At 43.5% G+C, this 25,010-nt stretch overlaps 1 protein-coding gene across 4 annotated transcripts; it reads right to left on the bottom strand.

The window, feature by feature from the left end:
- Nucleotides 1-673: 673 nt before the first annotated feature.
- On the bottom strand, nucleotides 674-25,010 carry atosb (atos homolog b). 4 transcript variants are annotated; one of them, XM_020099314.2, is made up of 10 exons: nucleotides 24,659-24,964; nucleotides 13,515-13,698; nucleotides 8,941-9,154; nucleotides 7,227-8,582; nucleotides 5,834-5,892; nucleotides 5,222-5,321; nucleotides 4,438-4,596; nucleotides 3,110-3,178; nucleotides 2,812-3,017; nucleotides 674-2,143 (listed from the first exon to the last, which is right to left on the bottom strand). In XM_020099314.2, the coding sequence occupies exons 4-10, from the start codon at nucleotides 8,412-8,414 to the stop codon at nucleotides 1,990-1,992; spliced, it is 1,935 nt and encodes a 644-aa protein (XP_019954873.2). In that variant the 5' UTR covers nucleotides 8,415-8,582; nucleotides 8,941-9,154; nucleotides 13,515-13,698; nucleotides 24,659-24,964; the 3' UTR covers nucleotides 674-1,989. The 4 variants fall into 4 exon arrangements, with proteins under 4 accessions (XP_019954873.2, XP_019954871.2, XP_069379518.1 ...); XM_020099312.2 differs by lacking the exon at nucleotides 13,515-13,698 and having other exon boundaries at nucleotides 24,659-25,010; XM_069523417.1 differs by lacking the exons at nucleotides 13,515-13,698; nucleotides 24,659-24,964 and adding an exon at nucleotides 24,554-24,610.

Below are 25,010 nucleotides of genomic sequence, written 5' to 3'. Positions count from 1 at the left end.
CTTGACTGTAACATGAAACCCAAATGCAGGCTGCTCTGATTACCCCCACCAAAGTGACTATGTTTTCACACATTTGTTGGTTTGGTTATTTTACAGGATTACGCACATACTACTGAATGGGTTTGGTAGAAAGACGTGGGCCAAGACAGAACCCATCACTTTTAGAGCACAAACTTCTGATAACTAATAATCTTTCTCTCACTTTGTTTAATTTCACTTGATATGCCTTTTTGTCCCTGTACATACCAGGATTTTATTTGTCATAGTCATGTTATTGATTTATTATCTGTCTGTGTATGTTCTTTATTTAAAACCAGTGTCTATATGTCATTTGTATGTTTTTCACCCTTCACCTTGTCAGGGACTGCAGATGAAAACCAGGCTGCACTGCTAAATCAGGCACATCTACACTTCAGTGGAGATACTAATTCATGTAAATTGCCTCTTTTAGATTAACACAAATTAAAATACCCGGTGTTATAATGATGAATAGGATAATATTTTGTACCAGACATTGTTGTGGCTGTACAACTTGAGTAGGCAGCGTAGCCGTGACTGGAAGAGCAACTACTAAACATAACATTTCATGACATGATGAAGAAAATGGCAGATGGCCAATCCACTGAGTAGAGAGAGATCTGGTGGTCTGTCAATCAAAAAACAACAACAAACAGGCATTACCCACTAGTCGCGAGAGTTTATTCTTTTAAATATACATAGACTTTTTCCCCATATTAAATTACCCCACCCTCCCCTCTCATCCCTCCCTCCCTCCTGCATTTCCTCCCTTGCTCTCTATTCTCCGCTTTCCTCTCTCCCCCCCTCCCTTCAGAGAGAAAGCTCGTCCGACTGAAAAACACACTCTACTTTGTGCAGTATATTGCTTATTAAGACATTTGCGAAAACATAAATTAAAAATACTACAGCTCGTCTTTTTCTTTTCTGCTCCGACTTCAGAATGTTCTGAGGAGAATAAAATAAAAATAAAAAAAGAAATTAAAAGAAGAAAGAAAGAGCACAGTGTCCCTCAGTCTGGCTACATCAAATGAACTGAATTCCCCTGTTTTTCATGACATGCTATGACCCTCTTGCTTCACAGTGGTCTGTACCATTGTAAGTGAAATGGTTAAAAGAGAAATCTATTCTGTAACGGACGTCCTGAGTTTGACAAATCGTGCTGATGCGTTTTTTACTGCAGGTTAAATGAACATCCAATCAAGATGGCCGATTCTAATTCCGCCCCCCGTTTCTTCTTGTCTTTGCTCATCTCCAGAAAGTGTGTGAGCGTGCAAAGGGTGGGGTTGCGTTGGGGGTTGGGGGTCATCATCATCATCAACAAACGGGGATGTGCTCATTGTTTATGTCTTTATGTCAAATCCAAAGCTGTGGGACTGATTGGTCCCATGAGGCGGTCGGAGCTGCAGGCAGAGTGAAGGACAGTGTGATACGGCACTAGAGGAAAATTCAGGTGTTTAAGTCACAAGGCATGCATGTTAACACTGAACTCAGAGAGTGGCCACCAGGCGTTTTTCAGCCGTGACGCGTGTGGTATGTGCTGTGATCGTGGGATTTGGTGTACGAGTGTGTGTGTGTGCATGTGTGTCAGTGTTTGTGCATATCTGTCTTTGTTCAGGTGTTGAAAAAATCCTGCTTTTGACTGCATGCAAACTCGACTGCTCCCGGACAAATATTTATTTTTTTAATATTTTCAGCGAATGGAAGATACCAGGAATGTCGTGTTTGTTTGAGTTGACATTTTTTTTATCTCGATAAGAATTTTCAAACGAAGAATAAATGCATCAAAAGTGGGACTTTCCCAATGACCAACAGTGTGTGATATGTGCATGTGAGTCTTGTGAGCATGTGGCATGTCTCTTCCAGTCTTAATCAAGTTTTGTGTCCATCATCATTCTAGCAGTCTGTCCGTTCCCCTCCCTCCTCTTTAGGAAGCACAGGAGGGTCCGTGAGGATCGAAGGGTCAAGCTTGGGTCAAACGCGGGGGGAGTATTTAGGGTTTCTTGGCACCTCGGTGAAAGATTTCAGCTCGTAAGGGATCCCTGTGTCCACCTCGATGGATTTGCGGGAGAATAGCAGCCGGATATCGTTGTGCAAGTAGATTTTCCCAGATTTGGAGCTCTGGAATCTGAGAAGGGCAGAAACGAGAGCAGTGTTAGCAAAACACTGAACACGAACTGTTCAAGTAGCTGAAACAAAGCTGTGAATTATATTTTGTGAATCAATTATTTGCTGTTTCGCAGAGTTAGACGAGGAAAATCAATATCACTTATATTTGTCCATTTAATACTGGGCCTCAGCCAGAAACCAGTTACGTTGGTTAAGCATAAAAGCTGAAAGTATGGGTAAACAGCTGGTCTGGCTCTGTCCAAAGATATAATTTCTTCCCTGGAAGCAATGGCCAAGTGAGGCTAGCTGTTCGTCCCTGCTTCAAGTCTTTATGCTAAGCTAAACTCAACTGCTGCTGGCTGTAATAGCTTCGTGTTGGCAGAACAAACATGAGAATGAAGTCAATCATCTCATGTCAACTCTTGGCCAGAATGCAAATAAACACATTCCTAAAATATTTACCTACTGATGTTACAATGGGATTTAACTGCCAATAGTTGATTGGAAGCATTTATAGAAAATTTCATGAATATACAAAGCACTCAAAGAAGTGTAAAGTAATAAAATCTGACTGTGACTCAGAGTACATTCTATATATTCTTGTGTCACTTGCAAGTTTTAAATGAAGTATCTTATAAGAAATTCACACATAAAAAGTACAGCAGACGGATGAAACCTCAGCCGTACCTGAGATGCATCAGGTAGCAGAGAATCTTCTTCCTGTCTATTGCTCCGCCTCCTGGAGACACCTCGCCTTTCCCCTCCACCCCCTCCTCCACAGGCATCAGGAAGATACGATGGCGCAGGAAGGTCATGTGATTGACGGGCATGTCCCCAAAGTTGTAGGTCACCAGGAACATCTTCACCACAGTTTTGTTGGGATTAAATAAGGTCTGTGGAAAAAATATGTCAGACCAGAGTCAGCATTTCAAAATAAGACAGGTAGGTTTTAATTTAAGCATAAATTTGAGCAAATTAAACTCACCACTTGAATGGTCCCTGCTTTGGGTATGCTATATCCTTTCTTTCCCAAAGGCTCGAGGGAAATCACCCCCTGTTAGAGACAGAAACATGGCACTGGATAAACATTCTCAGTAACAGTAATGATGAAATATTTTTTGGTTCAGTTTTATAGCTGTGGGCTTCTACAACAGGATCAGGATCTGGATTAAATGTCCTAATGTCACAACAATATGAGCTAAAGGTGCAGTTTGGCTCTTTGTCAGGAGCTTGATTTTATGGCTTATGTATGAAATCATCACAATGCTAATGATATAATAGAGTAAGATTTGGATCAGAAACTTAGACTTTCTTTTTGCATGTGTGGACTAACAGCACCAAGTTACTTGTAATGCGAGACCTACTGGCAATAAGTTCCCTCCTCACCCTTCTCAACAACAGAAATCTGGTGTTCTCATGGTTCACATGAAAGACGTGAAAGCATGGCTTCAGGGCAGAGAAATGTGGGCACAAATAGAATAGGAACGGCTCAAGTAGCCAACGACTTTTCCCTCTGTTCTTCCCAAAGAACCGTCGAAAAGAATCTGATTATTGTGAATCTCACATCACTGGCATGAGCAGCAGTGTGAGAGCAGTAATAATATTAATGCAGTTTCTGGTTTACCCAGGTAAAACAATTCCTCATCAAAAACACATCATACAGAAACACAACCAAAGCCAAAATGAAAGTGCACCGACTCTAAGAATAACTATATTATGATGCAGACAGCTACAAAGGGAGTCACTTTATGTTAAGTATAATTAACAGTTCAAAAGACGCCGACAATCACCACTTTTATACTGAACAATTCAAAATCAGCATGAGGCCCGAAGCTGAGAGAGTGAAAACAGCTGGTTCCCGAATGGACCAGTGTAACAGACATCGTGGTTCTTATTGTAAGTAGTATTAAAGTTGCTGATTATAATCTTCCCTCACTTCGCTCATATGTTGTATAGAAGTCAGTGCTGATGTGGACAGATGTGGAAAAAGGTTTGAGATATAAATGGGGAAACAAAGGGAAAACACATCAGATATTTCTTTTACATCTGGCTCTGAAGGAGGACGCCAACATCAACTCTGCTGAAGCCAATTCTACAGTTGGTTTTGTTTTGGGTCGTTATTCTGATCTTTAATTTTGTTTTGTTTTTCCTTTCAATGGTTTTATTACTTTCATACTCGGCAAACAATCCTGCTTTGTGCAATAAACAGTGTTGAGTGTTTGTTTGGTTTATTGTTTATGCCTGACTAAGCTTGCACGTAACCATTCAAACACACAAATGGACGATATCTGACGCACTCAGACGTAGACTGACCAGAAAGGGCGAGGGAGCGCTGTGCTCGGAGATGTCGTAGTATGTGACCTGCACAGGCAGGGTGACGTGCTGTGGGCAGTAGGAGCCACTGGCCCCGATCTCTGCCGTGAAGCCTTCGATCCGGCCAGATGGCGAGAATCGTCCCTTCAGTATGGACTCCTGCACGACAAAGAGAAGAGCGTGTAGATGAGCAGGAGCCTTTGCAAACTCTTTTTCTTGTAAAACCTAAAACGTATTGTTTAGTAACGACATGCTGCTGCTGCTGCACTGTGGAGTCAAGTTTGAACTATATCCACAAAAATTAATGTTTCATATTTCATATTTTCTGGATTAATTGTAAATCTTTGTAATCCTGGGTGAGGCTCTGGAACAATTAGACAAACAGCTCGGTTATCAACAGAAGAGGACCAGAAAAAAATGATTTCAGCACTGGAATGATGCAGTTTTTTATTTTTAAACAGGACATAGTAAAAAAAAATAGTATATAAAGACACACTAACAGGTTTAATATCGACTGAAAGTACTAAAACTTGTCCTTCTCGCCTTCTTTCTGCACACATTGTATTACATTAGATTGATTTTAGCTTGTGGGAATTCAATAACATAAAAACTTTTGAAATGTCAATGTCCACAGCAGACCCAAACCTGTCTCTGGCTCCAACTGATGAGATTTTACATTGATTAAAAATTTGCATCTTGGAGTGACACTGACGTCAGCCTTATCTCTGACCTGCAGCAAACCTGCGTCTCAGGAAGTTGTCTAAGCGATAGTTAAAATTTTTACCTCAAAGTTGCCAAGTAGTGATCTGCTGATGGAGGATGAGGGCCAGCTGGAACGTGTGGAGCGTCCGGTGTCTGTGTGTCTGCCGCTGCGCAGCTGCCGACTGAATATAACCACAAAAAACACACAAAACAGACCAGTGGTTAGTGGTTGGGAATTACACTAATTTTGTTTTAACCGACATGTCACATGCCTGTGAGCGTGTCTGAGTTTTCAAGTCCAGACACAAAACCCTTTAATTTAGAAGAGGATACAACCGTCCCTGACTCCCACCTCGTTCCCTGTGTTTCCTGCAGTCGATCTGCCATTGAACTTATCCTTCCACGTGTGCTTACACTTAAAAAGGTCAAAAATGCAGGTTTTCTGCATTAAAGTAACAAGATGCATGTATATTTGCATTATTCCAACTGTTTCAAGCAATTTTCAAAATGAGGGAAATTTTAAAACTGTTGTTTTAATTCAAAAGTAACAGTCCGTTTGAAAGATGCATTGGTGTATTTTATCCAATTCTAAGCCAAATTCCTATTATATACTTTTAAGAAACTGTTTGTTTTTATATTTTACCATCTTTTGTTGTTGTTGTTATTGTTTTGATTAAAAAAACCTTCGACTCACCTTTTTAACCGCAGCCCACTTTTCAGTCGTCTCCCTGATCTTGTGCAGTCTGTGGCAGTCTAGAGAAAGTGGGAAGAAAGGAGATCATTATTTGTTTTGCCATCGTATATTCTGATTCCTCAGTGTGCACAAAGTGTGGACCATTAAAAATTTTAAATAAAAGGTCACATTGGTTTTATCTCTCGTAATTGTGCACTTCATACGTCCTCTTACTTACTGAGCGCTGACTACTGGACGCTGTGTCATGCACACAAAAGTTCCCCATTCCCAGGCTGCAGTTGACACTAAAGGCCACCACGCTGTCAGATGACCCATCACCAGCTGACGCTACGCTACCTGCTGGCCATTTGCTCACAGCGAACCTTTCACTCATGGTTAGCTTTTTGGTATCAGCTAGTCCTCGGTTGTAGTGGCTCTCTACAGAGCTCGAAGGTCTTTGTCAGCTGGTCGCCTCATCACACTCGATCAAAACCACATAGGGCATTTTTAGAATAGTATCCCTTCTTACCTTTCTGTGTCTATAAAATATTTGCTAACTGTTATACCTAAATATTACCTGTGACTGTTTAGCCTTGCTCTTTTATTTTCACTGTCCCTCTATGTCTCTACTTTGTGTCCTTGCATCTATCTGTTTCTCCCTGTGCTTCCCTCACACAAACACTCAACGTCTCTCGTCATAATGATCTCACAACTGTATGAGGCCGGACTGGTGAACCCTATTGTGACCATTAGCTCCCCATCCCACAAACCCACACACTCAAAGCTCTTTCTGGCCACCCTGTGTTCAAAAATGGCCAATTCACTTCCAGAACCATTTTTTTAAGCCAGATGTATGTATGTGTGAGAGAGAGACACACACAGTACACTCGTGTGGGGGAACAATTGACCCTCCCTCAATGGGCTTTATTCTGGAGCTACTCAGCCTGTTCCAGTGTCGCGTGATGAGTCGGCCATCAGTTCATTCTTTTACTTTTATTTGTTCTCTTAGTTCCTCTTTATTTATGCCTTTTCCAGGACGGTCACGGCTCACAGATGTCTTTCCATCAACCATTGACTTTGGACAACTACTCTTAAATCTATATTCAAAGTCTTAGAGGCCTCCGTATAGAAAGGGCCTTCATGTTGTGGGGTATAAAAGCATGTTATTTGCATATAAGTGTGCACATGCTGGTTTTTAATGTATGTGACAATAAAAAAATCCTAAAGCCTCTTTCTAGTGGCAGTCAATTAGAGATATAAATTAGAAAACAACATAATTTAGCTGTTAAACTGAAAACTGTTTTCCTCAACTATTATATATTTTTAGGATATGTAGTTTGATACCATGGAATTATAGGCCGATGCAGTTGTGGCAAATTACACATGTATGATGTGTGTAGGTGAGTTCGCTAACCTTAGACCGGTCCCATGCAGAGGGCAGCAGGTGGTTCCAGTACGGAGCAGCTTTGGCATCAGTGCTGCGACATGAGGCCGGACCAAGTCCTGGAGCCAGCAGTGACAGCCTGCATCTCTTGGATGTGGAGGGTCCCTCATCTTCTGAACATGACTCCCCAGTGTCGCTTGGGGACAGCAGCCTCTTTTTGGCCGGCCAGTGACCACCAGAGGATAGACGATGGCCGTTACTGCTGGGCGTTTTCTCCCAGGGAGCCAGGCCGTGAGATGAGGACGAGGCAGCCTGGGTGGCACTTCGCTCAGGTGGGGAGGATTCAAGTCCAACTTCCCATTCGGTTGCCTCCCCTGGTTCCTGCAGCTCTGTGTGGTGTGGGGGAGAGAAGGGGCCTGGGGGGCTGGTGGGACTGGCTGGGTTGGGAGTTTCATATGTGGACATTTCATATATGTGGGGGCTGGGCTGGCCTCCAGATGAGCCATTATTACAGCTGTCATTTCCGGGGCTGCTTATAGAGAAGGTGGGTGTGCGGCCTCCATTAGGAGACTCAGTCCTGGCTGAGCTTCCAAAGGAGTGGCCCTGGTCGCAGAGATGCCCATGTGGGTCGCACATTGGGGTCGATTTAGGTGAGAGCGGAGCAAATACATCAGGAATGGGCTTATCGTGATTGTGCTGAGTAGGGCGCCTGGAGGGGGTGTGGCTTGGGGAGAGGGGAGGAGATCTGGGTAAAGGCCCCCCCTCAGAGTCTCTGTGCTCAATCTGTGTGCAAGAGAATACAGAACCAGGCCCACTAGGACCTGTCGCTAATCCTATCCCAACATCTTCAGCTGGTACTGGCCCACACAGCACCCCTCCCTCCAGTGCCTCCCTGTCTGAGGCGTCTCCAAGGTGAGGACGCTTGTAAGTCAACTGAGGCTCCTCTAGCCCCCGTTTCACACCCAGCCGGACAGGTCTCTGTTGAGTATCAGTGTTGGATTCTGTGGAGGTAGAAAATCCCCCCAACTGGGAGAAAATGGAGAGCTGATAGACCTTTTGAAGGCGCAACTCCTCCTGACCAAAGTGTCTCGGCGCCCCCGGTCTGACCCCAGGGTCTATGCTTTGTGTTGGGGCTGTCGGTGGAGGCAGGTCTCCCTCGCGGGCTGGAAGCTCCAATGGAGCCTTTTTGTGGGCTAATTCCACGTGAATGTGCCGCATGGTTGCGATGTTGGAGGACAAGAGTCTTGACTAAGTTTTGTGCAACTGGTCAAGTAGGTCCTCACAAGTGCCAGGAGGCAGAGCAAGATGTTCCAGAGGAATAGGAAGTCCTATAGTTCCTGCTGTGATGTCAAACACAGTGAAACAGGAAGCTGAGCTGCACAGCACCTGATGGAAAAAAATACAGTTTTACTTTTCTTAAAGCACTAGTACACTCCATAAAAAAATATATATATATATATATATCATGATGGAAATTTCAAATTTGTCTTGACACTTCAAATTTGAATGGATGTCCTGACTTCAATTTGTTTTATGTCAACAATTTCCACCCAGAGAAAGTATTCTTGGCACAAAAACAGTGGGGGAATCAGGTATTGATCCCTTCTTACAACCTTCCAGCTTTAAAGCAGTATGAAAATAAAGCTATTGAACTGCTTTAATGAGACATAGTGACATTAGCCTATTGTGTTTCAGGTCTAATTTAATTATATATTGAAGACAATGCCCAAGATCTGTATCTCACCTCTGTGCGGGTCCTTGTCTAATTCTGCCCGAGTGGACAAGCTGCATCTGGCACAACATCTGGAAGTTGTGTGTAAACTGGTCTACAAAATGAACCCATCTATCTCCATGGCAGCTGCCACAGAACAACGCCAACATCCCAAGGTAGGTAACCAGGAAACAGCAAAGACCCCGGAGGAGGCAGGAGTGAATTCGGTGGGCACAGGAGCTATGACCTGCAGACAAATAAAAGTTGGTTTGTTAGAAAATACAGTAGTAAGAATAAGAAAGTTTCCATTTGTCTCAACCATTAGAAGTTACAAGCAACTTGTTCAGGCAACCAGTTGGGTCAGTCCACATGATTAACATTATCTGTTTGGTTAAAAAGACTTTTGATCAAATCATCACCCAGAGGGACCAAAATTTACCAGAGGGGCGGAGTACCAGCAATTAAGGAGGGTCTTGAGAGGAAATACGTCTGCTCTAGAATTGGATGTAACTCTACTGGGGCTCCCTCTGCGATTGGCTGATAGCCAGACATGCCCTCCCCGGTCACCTAAGCCTGGGGTGTAGCACAGCTATGGCATCATTTCAGGGTAACTCCACCCAAAGTCTCTGAACAGACAGCAAGTCTATAATGTCAATATAAAAGATCAATTGTCAGGCATTTGGTTTTATTAATAACTAACTGTTACATGGGACAAACCATTTGTGGCAGATACAGTGATGTATTCTTAAACCGAAGGAAGCCTCAGAAACGCTCTCATTCCTTTCCACACCGCAGTTGAGGACACATATAACATGCAAACAGGACAACTTGGGATGTCAATATTTAAGTTCCATATTGGTCTTTAATCATCATTTTAATGCTCAACAAGTGAGGGAGAAGTATTACTCTCATTTTCTGAACGAAGCAAAAGGAGGAGCCACTGATGGATTTTTGAGTTGATTCTTCTGTTGCTGACTTGGCTCTGATCGGTGACAGGTCAAGAGAAGTGGGTCATTTCCGACCCACTTGGACCAGAACTTGGGAATGTGGGGTGGGGGTGGGGAGGTGGTCACAGCGAGCAGTTGCCCTGGCAACCAGTAGCCCAAGGATAACAGCTCCTTTGTGCATGGCGACAAAGACGGAGAGAAAGAAACAGAGTCATGGACGGAGAGAGAGAGAGAGAAAAAAAAAGAGAGAGGTGGGGGGCAGGACTGGCAAAGATGCTCCTCCAAGAAAATTATCTGCAAACACAAAAGAAAATGGCCTCACACACACTGTCTGTAACACACTGTGCTGCAGGCCTGTGTTCTGTTAACCTGAAGCTTCCAAAGCAGCCAGAAGCTTGAAATGTAAAATGGGACAATATCTCGCCATGTTTAAGAAAGTACAAGAAAATCTGGATCAGCTTCAAAATATAATTGGTTCTTCCTTGGGATGTGCCCCACCCCTTCACAAAGAGTCATGGAGACCTACATTACATTACAGCAACTAGTAACTTCACATTTTTATATTTCCTTTTGACGAAACCATGGTGACGCAGGACGAGATCTGCTACTAATGTAGAAATGATGACGAAGTGTGAGGAAAGAGAGGTGAGTAAGTAATGAGAGTTGTTGCATATTTTTCACTAGATTGAAATATCAAATATTGATGAATACTGAATACCAGGTGTTGAATAAAATCAGTGCATCGCGGCGAGTAATTCAGAGGGTTTTATAACAACACAACTTGAACAGTAATAGAGGGATCATCTGTTTAAGTTGACACATGAAAGAGAGCTATCCTGACCGAGGATATCGAGACCTGCAGATCTTTCAACCCCACCCCCCTCAATATTTCTCAGGGTGGAGGACTCTCGACAGCTAAATCCGAACTGTCCCAGTCAAACAGGCATATCTGATTAAAAGTATAAGCTATAGGCAGCAACACTTATTTATGAGAGTTCAGATAACATAATACAACGAGTCACTTTCTGTTGTTTTTGTCCCCGTGAGGAGCCACTGCCCAGGGGAGGACATGGGCAGTGGGGGGATGGGGAGGAATGGGAGAGGAGTCAGCGGTTGAGTATTTATAGTTATTGCCTATGCCTGTGTCACAGCTCACTGGGAGCACCCAAAGGCTCTCTTAGGTAACCCCACTTGATTTCTGACCTTAGTCTGAATGAACTGAGGCCTGCAGAAGCTTCCCAACCCCTTTTTCAGATTCAGTCCAAAATATAGGTAAATTAAACAAATGTCATCTTGTCTCATCGTAACTGTTTGCAAAATTCCATTACACTGAAATGTTATCTCACATTTCGTGAACGCTGGTGATGTAAAGCAGGAGGATGTTACGCATCACTAGCAGACCAGGAGCAATTCTTGACATAACATCTGTGGCAACATAGGAAATGCAGCGGACAGTCATTCAGAAAGAGTCAGAGTAGAAATGACAAGATAACAGGCAGACACAGAGGAGAAAGGGTGAGGGAACACATTCATTAATAAAAGATTACGTCCCCTTGATCACACAATTACAACGAAACCATTAGAAAACATAAAAAAGTTCAATCTAATAAACCACATGGAGCTGATGGCACTGGAGCCCTGAGGTGAGACAGGCCTCGCATCCATCTCTGGCTCATCACGTTTTATGAGTTCACACTTGAGGGTTATTAGCATGCACAAATAAGGAGGAGCGACAAATGAGAAAAGAGAAAATAAAACAGAAAAAGCATAAAAACCTAATGTAATGGAGACCCGGTAAAGAGGTGTACTGGACCAATGGGACCAATGGAAAAAAAATCCATACAAAAAAAAAAAACAGTCCAGTGTTCCCTGGTCCATGCTTTGCTCTGGATCACGATGAGTGTAGACTGAATACATGAACATTCAAATAAATGTAGCTCATAATCAAAACTGGATAATTACTTGATAGTTGCAATATTAGGAAATGGCTACTAGATGTGATAGTAGAGTAAAACTAAAGAATGAGAGCTACACCAACGCCCTTCACCTGTGACTGCTGTGGAGCCTTCAAGGAGGATATTTATCTGCTGAGGTGTGTTAAAACATGCATGTGTGTTTGTGTGTGTGTATTCAGAGGAATGCGTACACGCCTGTGAAAAGCACCATTGTGTGTCAATATGACACACACAGCTTAAGGTCAAGGAAGACGGCAGTCACGATGTTAGAGGTTAACAGTCGGGGGTCAGCTGATTTACAGCAGCTTCACGAGAGAGGTGGCGTTCGAAGTGGTGGTAAAAAACGGGCATTTGCAGCGTGCATTGGTTTGTTGCACAGCTGATAAAGAGCTTGTGAGATTGTGACGCATCATCACTTATTGGAGTGAACCCTGTGAACACACACTTTTCATTCGGAGCTATGCTGACACTGGCCCTGACCCAGAAACCAGCACTGAGTGACATGAATGGAGGTGGAGGGGGCAGAGTTCACAGCCAGCATCTATCCTCAGGAACTACCATGACATTTGGCCCATATACTTTCAACACCCAGATAACGCATGCACGTGTGCACACACAAACACAGGCGCACACAGAGCACAGGATTAAAGACACTGTTGCCTGCTCTCGTTCAGCAACTAGGATCACACGCAATTCACAAAAAAGTATCATGGGGGGGAAACACAACCAACATTTACTATAACTTTTAACTTTGGTTTCTTCTAGAGAGCAACAGATGCGGCCGCTGCATAGTTCATATTTTTGTTTGTGTGCTCTTCAACATTTGCTGTACTCCACCTTTGAGAAACAGTTCATGGGAGAACAGCTGCTGTGTCTACTACTGTCTTAATCTAATGTCTAGAGCAACACTGCGAGAAATTAAACGCTGTTCTTCATCATCATTCATAAAAATTGGTTGAAAAGCGACAAAGTTCACCTTTTAAGTAAAAATTTGTTCAGCAGCAAAGGCAGATAAAACATAGCACACAGCCTATAGAGGTTTGATAGCATCAGCATGAGATTAGCAGCTCCCAAACTGCCTTGATTGTCTCATCAGCCTTCAGCGAAGCCCCACCCAGCCCCCGGCCTGTGTCTGGGGGCTGATGAACACTCACATACTTATGTGCAAATTGCTAGGAAAAGTTGCCAAACAGGGCTGCACAACAATCACCTGTTGATTAGAGTACATGGAGCCAAGTGGAGTTTTTGAAATCTGATGTCACTGTGCACGAGAGGGGAGGGGGGGGGGGGGGGGGGGGGGGGGGGGGTCAAATGACAGCTGGCTGTGTGTGTCAGACAACTACAGAAGACAGGAAGCAGCAAAGAAAGACAGAACATGACGGAAGGAGAGCGGTTGAGTTGATTGAAACTGATAAACCTGATCAAGCGAGGCAGCATTTCAGCAAACACACAGTGCTGTGGCCAGGGAGTCATGGCAGACTGAACTAAGCTGGCTCAGTGACATAGTTGCTGAGAATGCTGTTTGACACGGGGTCCCTTTCTGTCTCACCCTCCCTCCCTCCCTCTGTCTATACAGTATGTCCCTTTCATGTAGCCATTTTAGGAGACGTTGAGTCACCCATAGCCCAGCTGACAATGTGACAGCAATAAACAGGAGCAACTCCAACACAAGTGACTTGACAGCAAGAGAACTTGTGACACTCACCCTCCTGAGAAGATGGACTTTATCTCCCTGCCTCACTCTCCTTCCTTCCTCTTTCTGTCGTCTGTGGGTTGTTGACGTGTGGCTGTGCTGGCTTCTCTGTCTCTCCTCCTCTTGTGTTTCTACGTCCACTGGATCAGGCTGCCTTCTCTCGTTCTCTCCAGTTTGTTGCTTCTTTTCCTTCCTCCTGCAGAGGTGGTGTTGAGACAGACTGAGAAATGTCAAGTCGTCCTGCCTCCATCTGCTGTTTTGTCAGGGTATCCCGGCACTATAGCTGTCTTCTTCTCCTTCTACGAATCTTGTTTTCTTCCTGTCTACCTCTCTCCACCCTCAGCCCCACATACTCAAATCAAAACCCCCTCAGCAACTTTCACCCCCCCAACCAGTCTTGGTCTTTTCCCCTCCCTCTCGGGCTTCCCCCTCCTCTGTTCTCTCATTCACACCCCTCCAAAATATCTTGAGTACAAAAGCCACTCCACATGCTAGCGTTCCCCCCTTCTCTCTCCTCCCATTCCTTCTCTTCCTCACCCTCTCTTCCTCTATCTACTCTCAGGGCCCTCCTATCAATCCTCTCTCATCGTCCCACCCTCTTTCTCTCTCGCCCTCAGTGAATGTTTGTGTGTGTGTGTGTGTGTGTGTGTGTTTTCTTTCTGTCGGTTTCCTCTCAGCTGATAGAGCAAGGTGTGCTTTGCTTTGCTCAGCAGTGAAGGCATACAGGGGAAAGAAAAGGGTAGGGGGGAGATACTGCCAGCTAATTGGCTACAGAAAAGGGGGGTCAGCTCAGGGGGAGGGATTCAGAGGCGGGAGGAGGCGTGGGGGAGCTGAAACCACGCCTGCTCGGCCCTGCTCGGCCTGTTCTGCAGAGGAACCGGACTGAAGAGCACTTTCCCTGGTGTGTGTGTGTGTGTGTGTGTTGAACGGCAGCTTTAAGCATGTTTTGTGTATATTGTATTTATGCGTAACCTTTTTCTATTGTGTATCGCCAACATTTGTAGTTGTGTGTCTGTGTGTGCTTCAAAGAACGACACCTTACAGCAGAAGGAGTTAACGCCTCAGAGAATAAAGATACAAACATCTGTGCATTTCAGCCACCACCCCTTCCTTTGCTGCTTAAGCGGTTTTAGACAGGAACTCTGAAAAATTGGATCCAGACATGTTCCAGAACTGGCCTTTCACAAATGAAGTATGCAGCAGGAGATTGTTCAGGTCAGACGCGTTCACAACAACAGGAAAATATCTGGAAAATTCAGGCGAGGGGTACCTGGGTTTACTGAGCTGGAGGCAGGACATGACGTGTAAACTCCACACAGAAAATCACCTGTTTTTGTTCCAAGCTGTCTGCGTCTTTTATGTATATGGCACCGTTTTTTCATACTACGATATTTGTTATAAATTTTATCAGTTTTGCGTCTGTCGTAGGTTTGAAACATCATCAACGCGCCCACTGTTTCTTCTTCAGTCTGAAAGCAACTTGAGTATCTATATCCTACCCAAGCCCTATAGCAGGCGGCTAATCTGTTGCTGGAGTGCAGATAGAGAATGAAGTGCATGTGAAAAAGTTTATCAGCTCAGTACCAGGAGCAGCCCTCATCCATGTGTGTACTGTATATCTTGCCGTCTGTGAGCTAATAAGGAACAGCATGTTGACGAAGCAAGAACTATTTTTCAACTGAGTGGTGTGGTCAAAGTGCACATCACACGCTTTTTTCACCACACACACACACACACACGCACACGCGCACACACACACACAGTACCCAAAACCCACCAAGTTGTCAAAAACAGATATTTAACACACCACTTCTGCCAGGCCTTCTTGTTACAGACACAGCGACAATGTAATGCTTTATCCTTATTTAGGAGACCAGAGCTGACTTGAGACAAACCTATTGATAGCTCTCGGTCTCTGTATCTTTCAGCCACTGTCTGTCTCTTCTGTCTTTCTCTAAATCCTCAACTGTCAGTTTCCAAAACAGGATGAAAAATGTAATTGGTGCTGAGCTGCAACATTATCACAGTCATGCAGAAGTAGTCTTCCTTCACCTACTAATTTAAAAGCTTGTTCAATGCAAGCAACAATCAAAACCTCCAATATTTTTAATTTATTATCCTATAAGACATTAAAACACTAAACACTGAGATTTGAGAGGGAAAACTTAATCTTATTGATTAAAAAGTGACTGAAACTATTTAGAATTTATCAAAACAGTTGTTGAGTTGCTGAGTGGGTAATCGATTTATCAGCTAACTGCTTTAGCTCTGCATGCATGTCCTTGTAGATGTGTGTGGGAGGATGGCACACTTGTTTTGATGTGTGTGTGTGTGTGAACAGTAAAAGTGTGCAGAGAGGAGGTTTGAAAAACAAGACACGTCTCCAGCTACATACCTCCAAATATAGAGATGAGGGGAGGTGGTGGAGGGGTAGAAGACAGAAGACAGGAAGACAGAGAGAGGAAAACAAACTCTCAAGGGTGATACTGAAATAAGGTTAAATGTCTCCCATCTAATAACCTGCTTCTGACGGCAAACCTCGCTAAAAAAGACACAGAGAAATGAGGAGTTTCTGCTCGCAAGCAGCACTTTTGTTTTTGAGATCTTTGTGTTTCTGAATACACAAACACACACTCACACACTTTCTGCACCTTTAAGAGCCCGTGTTGCCTTCCATATTAGGGGGAGATGGGTGTGTCCTCTCATTTAAGACCCGCCTCTATTCAAGGGCACCCTTAATGCAGATGAGGAGAAAGAAGCACTGAAAACACTCACTCACATTCCATCAAACACATCCATTGATGCAATCCTGATGCGAGAGCAGGGCAGTGTTTGTTTTGACGATTATAAAACTGCGGCAGGGTTGGATTCTCAATCCCAGCACGTGTAACGCCGCGTCACAAGACACAGACACTATGCCTTGTTTTCTAAGGCCTCTCAAAGTGACACCAGCTGTATTTTCTATTTTTTGGGAAATGGGGGTTACCCATCCGCTCTAACTAAACAGCCGCAGCCTTTACAAATGTCAGTTTGACTCAAACAGCCCCAGAAACCTCCTTGGGAAAATCAGTTAGTCACAGTTTTCATTGGGCAGTTTTAGATATCGAAAACAAGGTCCAATTCACCCTCCTTCTTCGGGGAGGGAGAGAACAAAAGAGGGAGAGGTGGAGGAAGGGTGGGAAAAGAAAGTGTGTCTGTGTATTAGGGGGAATACACAGCATGTTTAAAGAGCTGTAGGCCCCTCTGTGTGTAGGAGAGTGTGTTAGTAGTACACACAGGCACATGGAGATGTACAGTGTGTTCCAGAGGGGTACACAGGAACGCCAGGAAAGCTCCAATGTGCTGCAGCAACTTTCACAGCTTATATTTACAAACTACAGTCGATGGTGTGTTGACTTGCAATGTGTTTTATTTTACTGTAACATGTGAGTGAATTATGTGTGATGTAATAGAAAGGCTGTCAAGCATTATTCAAAGCCAATGCTATGAAAGACCTTTTTCATTTACAGTGCTACACCAATGACAGGATTAAAGTTGGCAATTTAAAATACAAGACTGCCATAAGCTGTTTTCAAACATGAGATATTTTTCTTTCATGCAGTTTCACATCCATCACGTGAAAACGTTATCTACACACCCACTTGCTTGCTGTGAATTTTCCGCACACTGCTGCATTCTCACATGGGCTCACCCTGAAACATTTTGAGGGGCTAGCAGGAAAAGTTCAGGAGAAATGTTGAGGACGACTGACTCAGACATTTTGCGTTCTTAAATACGGCTCCTCCAGAAAGTGGATTTTACAGTATATGTAAATAAGATGTCTACCTGCCAGTTTAACTGCAATCTTACCAGATTATCAGATGACCAGTTTCTGGAGATACTTTCCCTCCCTGAGTGGTTTCTTTATATTTACATTTCTAAGGCGAAGTCACAATCTGGTGAGATGAACTGTGAATGGAAGGGCATGTTTGACCAGCTGCCTGTTGATAAATAAGCTCCACAAGCTGAAAAGAGACAGAGAGCCCCTTTAAAGTATAATCATTTAACTTAACTGCTCAGGGAAAAACTGAGTGTGTGTCCTTTGCTCTTTTTGCCATCGCAGTAAATCAGCTGCTAATACTGGACCCATAAAAACTTGGGTTAAAGTTATGATTTGGGCTAAGATCTAAATTGGGCAGATGCAGCAAATATACAACCCTGAATATAGACTATTTGTTTTAAACACAGGAGCAGCCAAATAAAGTATTCCTGAAATAAATTTTATTTGTTGTTCCGTGACCTTACACTGATGCTTCTCCATAAAAATTTGAATCAAGTACGACTAGACTTGAAACTGGACTTCAGTTCTGACTGATTCCGAGATACTCTGACTCAATCGGTAGCACTAAGATTATTTTGTAAACCCCCCCCCACACTCTTGGATTATTTGGGCAGATAATCGGCACCGAGTGACCTCCAGTCGAGAACACCCCCGCAATTGTCGGAGGGGGACATCGGGTCGATTATCCTCCAGTGTGCAGCAGCCTTTATCAATCCAATATGCAGCAGAACTGAGAGTTGACTCGATTATGAGAGTGTGATAACTTTTCTTTTGTGTATCCTGTGATTTCTGATTACATACATTCCTTCCATGCACAATGGTCACAATGATTTGGACAAAACAGTTGACTGTTATCTCTCTTTTTTGCAGAGAAAAACATAATAAAAAGGAATTAAGTACAGCCTGATATGTGCAATCAGAAAAGCAAGAGACAAGAGTGCACTGGGAAGAAATATGGAGATGGGGAGGAGTAGTGGCACCCTGAGTCTTGGTGACAGGCCGGGCCAGCTCAGAGGATGGAATGTTCCAGAGAAATATGTTGCCTATTCATGGAGGACAGGAAATAAAGCTCACTCGCTCTCCTTCTGCACCTCTCCTCCCTTCTCTCTCTCTCTCTGTCACTTCTTCACCCTGAATTCAGCTGCTTGTCTTTTCACATATCTCTTTTCATAAATCTGTGTGTGTGCTTCCTCCTCTCCTCTCTTCTCCTGGCCATTGACTGTTTCTTGTGCATCTTCCTTCAGTTTTATAATCAATTCCTTTTTCCCCTCTTTCATGCTTGGGGAACTTGCACAGCATGGGGTTGAACCATGACTGGTAGTGGGTGAAAGTAGTCTAGCCTGCCATCTGGCTAGTAAAAAGGGAAAGAAAAAAGTCGCCATCATTTGCTATGTAGCATACTGTCTCTATGTGATTAGCTAACCTAACTGATAATTAGTAACAAGAAAAAGCAGAGATGGTAAAGAAAATTGCAAAAGTAGTTTTAATCTAATTTATAATCACATTGCTTGCTGTGTGATCATTTTCCACCAGAGTGAGTAGGAAATGAGAAAAAATAAACGCACAACTTTACAAAGAACTTATAGAAAGACCATGAAGTTCGCTCTTGTTTATGAGCACACACTCAGAGAATGGCTCATCCATTCTGGTTTAGTAGACATTACAGGGTGGAGGGTAGAGCGAGAGGTCTGGCTGGGGTTAATCCTGAGATCAGTCCAACACAAACACACACACACACACACAAATACACACTTGCTTGCAGTCGTTAAGCAGCAGTTATTAACGAGAAGCTTTGGGACCAGGAGAGTTGCTGTTCTATGGTTGAGTCTACGGCCATGCCCACATGTACGGTGGTGTTTTTAAAAATGTAAATTTTTCTAAGTGTTTTGGCCTTGTGGGTGTCTGTACCAAATTTAAAAGTCAATCCTACCAATAATTAATTAACTCAAACCCACAAACAACTAGGGTACAGGATACGTGAAAAGTTTGACCTGTCTATTGATCTATACAAGGGTGAATCATGAAAATCTGTATTTTCAGTGCAATCTGTCCAATAGCTGCTTGTATTTTTCAGTCTGGAGCAAAATGGTGCACTACACACAACATCCTGCCATCCCTAGACAAATGCAACCAGCATCACTGAAGCCTTGTCTGCTAACCGAATGAGGAAAAACCTGTCTATAGCCTCCATTGTTGTTTTAGTTTCTGGTGCAGGTTCATTACACAAATTACACATTGTTTCGTCATCGCCGTGTTTGCACAGATACACAGAATAAATCTGCACTTTGAATGGTGTTCTCATTTTTTGCGACTTAAAGCAGTGTTTATGTGGATGAGAGGCCCAAATGCTTAGAAAAAAGTTTGTTTTGCAAAATATCCTCATTAATGTGGACAGGGCATAGAGGAGAATTCAGTTGAGGAAGGTCAACATTCACTATTAATGACTTATTACTCTGATTTGCACAGTCAGGATAAGTGGCACAATAAATCCCTCTGAGTTGATAATGCTCAGGGTAAGGTTGTTCCCTGGCTCTTGTGGCACTAGAACAGCCAGTTACACACACAAACATTTCTACGTGAACCACAACCACAAAAAAAAAAGGCATCATCTTGATGTACGCAAGATTAGCACTCCCTTCACGCACGCTTTAAATGTGGAAAACAAACACACACATGCACAGCCCTGTATTGCTTAAAGGTGTTCTGTGTACACTACAGCTCTGGGAGGATGAGGCATACTGATGCATTCAGGCCTGCAGGAAACACACCATTGTGTGTGTTCTTTTATATCAGGAAAAACATGACTGGGCAACTGACTGTTTCGACTGAACCCTTGAAGTATGTACTTCCAGTTGCAGTTCAGGTACACACAGCAACCACAGATTCCAAATATCTTATTATCCATGTTGGATCATTTCCTGAAGGTCGTTCCTGCTTTTTTTTTTTTTAATTCAAACATGCAAATCCAGTATGTGAAACATTATTATAAATGTGTATCCGACCGTGGGTGTCATAGTATTCAAAAGGGAAACATTCTTTCATTCTTTGTAAAAGTCTATCCAAGTGACAAATAGTGCATGTGAAGGCCTGATCCTGTCATACATAGTCAGCCTCCTCATGATGAGAGATGGGAATAAAAGCAGCACAGAGAGATGGAGGGCTTTGATGCTGGATGAGGGGAACGAGACAAATGACAGTATAGTGGAGAGTAATGGACAGAGGGAGCAAGACAAGGATGAGAGGGAGAGGGGCAGAGAGGAGAACAGGTCTTAGCTTGATAAGCTCTGTGTTGACCTATATAATGCAAAGAGACACATCTGCTTTCCAGCATCTACTCGTTCATTCTGGGGATTGTGTGAAAGGTATATCAACAGACTAAATGGCTCAGGATACGGTCAGTCCACTTAGTGGTATTAACAATTCCCAAGAGCTTGTTCCTTATTTATACTCGTTTTATTAGTGAGTGTAAAACATTGCTACTGAAATACACATATTGCATTTCCAACAGCCAAATACAAACACTGTACAGAGCTTAATTCTGCCTCTCAGGGTGTAATGTCAAACCATACTGATTTATTCAGCAGTTGGTAATGTCACCTTGCCTTCATCCTCTCCGGAAGTCTGTCAGTTGTGTTTGGATAAGAGAGAGCAGACTGCCACGAAACAAAGACGGAGTACTCAACAGGACAGAAACTTACAGATTGTCTGATGCGGGTGAAATGAAACATGAGAGAGAGAGTAAGGGAAGTGAAAGAAGTAGTGCAGTCTCTCTTTAGCTGCTTTTAGACACACAGTGAAGCCCCAACATTTTCCTGAAATTATCTGGAGGGGCTGTGTGTGAGAACCATACAAGTTTTTCCTGCCAGGCCCCTTGTTAAATATGCGGAAAATGTCTATAGATGAATTTATACGTCTTTTCTTGCCTCCAATGTGCTGCTGTTGATAATGAATCTGCCCTGAACAACATCCTACTCCATTCTTCATATGTGAAAGGCAAACTCTGGACATTTTTCGGATATTGTGTCGAAAGAACAGCTTTATTTGAGATTTCTAAATCCTCAGATACACAAAAAAGTACAAGCCTATTTTTACTATTTCCATTTTGCACTTTTTATAACTGCAATTATCCTCAATAAAACTGATTTATATTAATCTACTATTACTAAATACTTCATGGAGTTAAGAGTTTTAGGCTCTTTTTATTCAGGAGAAATATATTAAAAATGACATTCAATTCTGGCTTCAGCAACCTCATCATTCATGGTGGTAAACCTTAAAAAACCATTGAAAATATGGCTTCCCTCGTTATTTTCTAATGGCTAAATGTCAGTAAAAAAAAAAATCAGACCGACATATGAATCAGTCTCCAGATGCTCACATATTAAAGGCATCCTTAAAATGTATTGGCATTCCCTCCCATGCCCTATAAACAGGTTATTAACCACAGCCAGTCAAAGCTCAAAACATATGGGCAGTGCAGGTCTCTGCAAACTATCTCCTCTCATTGACAGACTGTTAAGTAGACTAACTGTCTGACCTTTAATGGTAAGCCTAAAGCTGGGTTTAGTTAGTGTGCAGGCTTGTGTGTGTGATGTGTAAAGAGCAGAGGTAACAGAGTGGGGGTCTCAGGTGAAAGATGCACCAGTCAGAGCTGCACAAGTGCTATTTTAGGAGCTCGGGAATAAGCTGTGATTAAGTAGAGTGAAAACTTGATGGTCTCGGACATACGCACACACTCATAATAAAAAGAGGATTCCTTGCTTTATCGCCTTGAATCCTTGCAGAAGTGACAACCAGAGAGACAACTTCACAGTGGAGGCGTTCCACTTAAGTCCGTTGAGTGTGAGGACATTTGGTTATCATTAAGGTGGAAATGACGTGGAGACGCTTGCAGTTAATGTCGCCCTCTGACCTGACCTCTTGTTAATTTTATGTTTCATCTCGACCTGCCAACGTTCCGTCGAGCTGAGGTATCTTCTGGCAAACAGCATCACTCTCACCCCGCCAATAAAAAACACATTTTTCATCCACTGGGCCTCAAATCAAAAGTGAATCAGGGAAGAGACATAAAAAGATCTTTCATTAGCGTTGCATCATGTGAATGGAAAGATCTTTATTTTTACACAGCACTGACAGATCAATAAGGCTTACACTGTCATTTAAGAGAAGCTCCTGAGGAAGGTAGCATTTCTGTATTTTCAGACAAGAAATAGACTAGATTGTTCCTGTCAGTCTATGAGTCACTGGTTCTTAGTGATGGCTTTGTTTGTACACACACAAGTGGAAAGCTCTCCTTCTCTTAACCTTATGTGTAACCTTTTATGGTGAAATATCTTTTTATTTAAAGAGGTCATTTAGCTTGCATGTGGATGCAAACAAGATGTGCACACACACACAGACACAAACACACACACAAGATCAATATTGCCCTAGAGCATTGTTGAGTACTGGATCTAACCCACATAATCATCTGTAATCTCTGACATCAAATCCTGCAGAGACACATTGGAGGGCTGACAACAAGCCTTCATCAGCTCAAAGCATTTTAATAGCCATCCAACACTTACCTCACACACAAAGTGCTGCTAGGTACGGACGCTAAAAAAGGAGAATTGCAACCATGCACCATAAGCACTCAAACAGAAAACCATAAGAGTTATAAGTAAGGTAAAATCCGATTGGTCAAACATTATTGGTTGGGTGCACAGTGAACGACAGCATTAATGACGTCCTTTAGCTTGGATCCCTTAATGTCACACATTGTCAGCTGATCTACACGTGCATAAAATTGTACACTGCAGCTGAACTGCAGGCAAGAGGAGCCAACTGCAGGCCAGCATTTGACTGACGCTGTTACACTGTTATTCTGGGCCTAATCTATTCAGACAGAATCAGGAGATGCAGGGATCTCATAGTATTACAGGTGTCAAGTTAGCGTTATATTGGCCATAATGTACAAATCTAACCAGCCTAACAAGGCACTGGTGGCTCTACCCTGAGAATACTGTTACTCTTGACCAAACTCTTGTTGAACCTTATGTAGTTTATAAAGTAAAAAGCCACTTACAATATATTTCTCTGCGGTTGAATATAATTATACAATTTGAGTTTGTGACCCTCAATGTCCCTTGTCCTTTTCTTTTGATGTGAGAGTGTTTTCTCAGTTTCTTTGTCTCACCTGAACAGACAGACCGTCTTGTTTTTTTAAAAACTGTGTGACTGCACATAGGACAAGCCCAGACCCAGGTCCCGCTGAATAACATGCACCTCGCCTTTAAGGTTGGTTAGAGCTAGGATCTGCATGACGCCACACTCAGCTGAGGACAAAGCCCACTGGTTTCTCACAGACAGGGAGGTGGGGAGGGGGGTGTGACTGTCAGACCAAGGCAAGGACAAGAGAAAAAGAAACTGTAGACTTGCAGATGTATTTGCTGCAGCAATGTGGGTGCGTGTGCATGTTTATGCAGAAATCTTCAATTACATGCATGTGACAGCTGGTGGATTGCCATACGCACGTGTGCTGTATGGGTGATGTAGAGTGAGGGTGACTGCATATACACGTGCTCCTAATGTGTATGTCAATGCAACTATGTCCTGTCTTACACGACAATTGGAGGAAGTGCACTGCAGCTGAGCGTAATAAACCTGCAATTACTCACTCTTAACACACTATAGGTTTGATTTATACTGTAGCGAGGGGTTCAGTGCCCACATCATCATTGCATAATGCAATGCAAGGGAACAATACCACACAGTGCACCCAGTGCTATCCCTTCTCCATGTAAGCTTTACAGTGATCACCATCACTCTACCCGCTGAGCTACAGTCATAATCTCACAGATATACACTGATTGATCCATCCTCCATCCTCGTCCTTGCACAGCCCAGATCTGCACAATCCCAAGGGGGCAGGAGTGTGTGCGGCGCAATTATAATAAAAAAAAAATCTAATATTTACACATGCACTTTGATGTGCAGGCGAGACACAAACCAGTGACTGTGACCGATGCACGGATTCCTCCATCATTTATTCCCTCACCATCACAGGGTGCATGCACGAACACACACACATAAAGGAAAGGGAGCAGACAAAGCAGGGGAACGCCCCCCTACACCCTGCAAGATGCTGCTGGCAGGACATCAGCTGGCTCGGGCTGGATTCCACTCATTCTTTGCTCACGTTGACAAAGACGGACAATGACTGTGATGACCCGCGAGGTGAAACATTTACCTGAACCCGCGAGGAGAGATCCGTCCATAAATAAAGTTCCCACCACGCCAGCAGACCACAGAGGAGCTATCTTGCCAAAGATTGTTTTTTAAGAGGCCGACTCACCTCACAGGGAAACGGGGGGAGTCAGGGTTGGTGGGTGGTGGTGGTGGGGGGGAGGACACGGTGTTGGATGACGCGTCCGGGTGTTTGGCCTTTTCTTGTTTCACCTCTCCGCTGCGCTGTCACGTCCCCGGTAGCCAACGCTCGGTTCCGGAGCTGAACAAAAAGCCGTTAGCCGCTTGTAGTCGTGGGTTTGGCGGGTGAAGAACAACGGGACAGCTTCAGACTCGTCTCCCCACATCTCTCGCGGGCCGTGCCGTCCACGTCCCTTCCTCTCGCCGCTTCTCTCTTCGTGCTCGCAGCTGTTTCCGTTGTTTCTGGAATTCCTCCTCTGGCCCTTTAAGCGACAGCGTTT

The sequence above is a fragment of the Paralichthys olivaceus genome, chromosome 4 (genome assembly GCF_024713975.1).
Source record: "Paralichthys olivaceus isolate ysfri-2021 chromosome 4, ASM2471397v2, whole genome shotgun sequence".
NCBI classification, from domain to species: Eukaryota; Metazoa; Chordata; class Actinopteri; order Pleuronectiformes; family Paralichthyidae; genus Paralichthys; species Paralichthys olivaceus.
The sequence above is the reverse complement of the archived record's forward strand: the minus strand, read 5'-3'. Positions and strand labels throughout refer to the sequence as shown.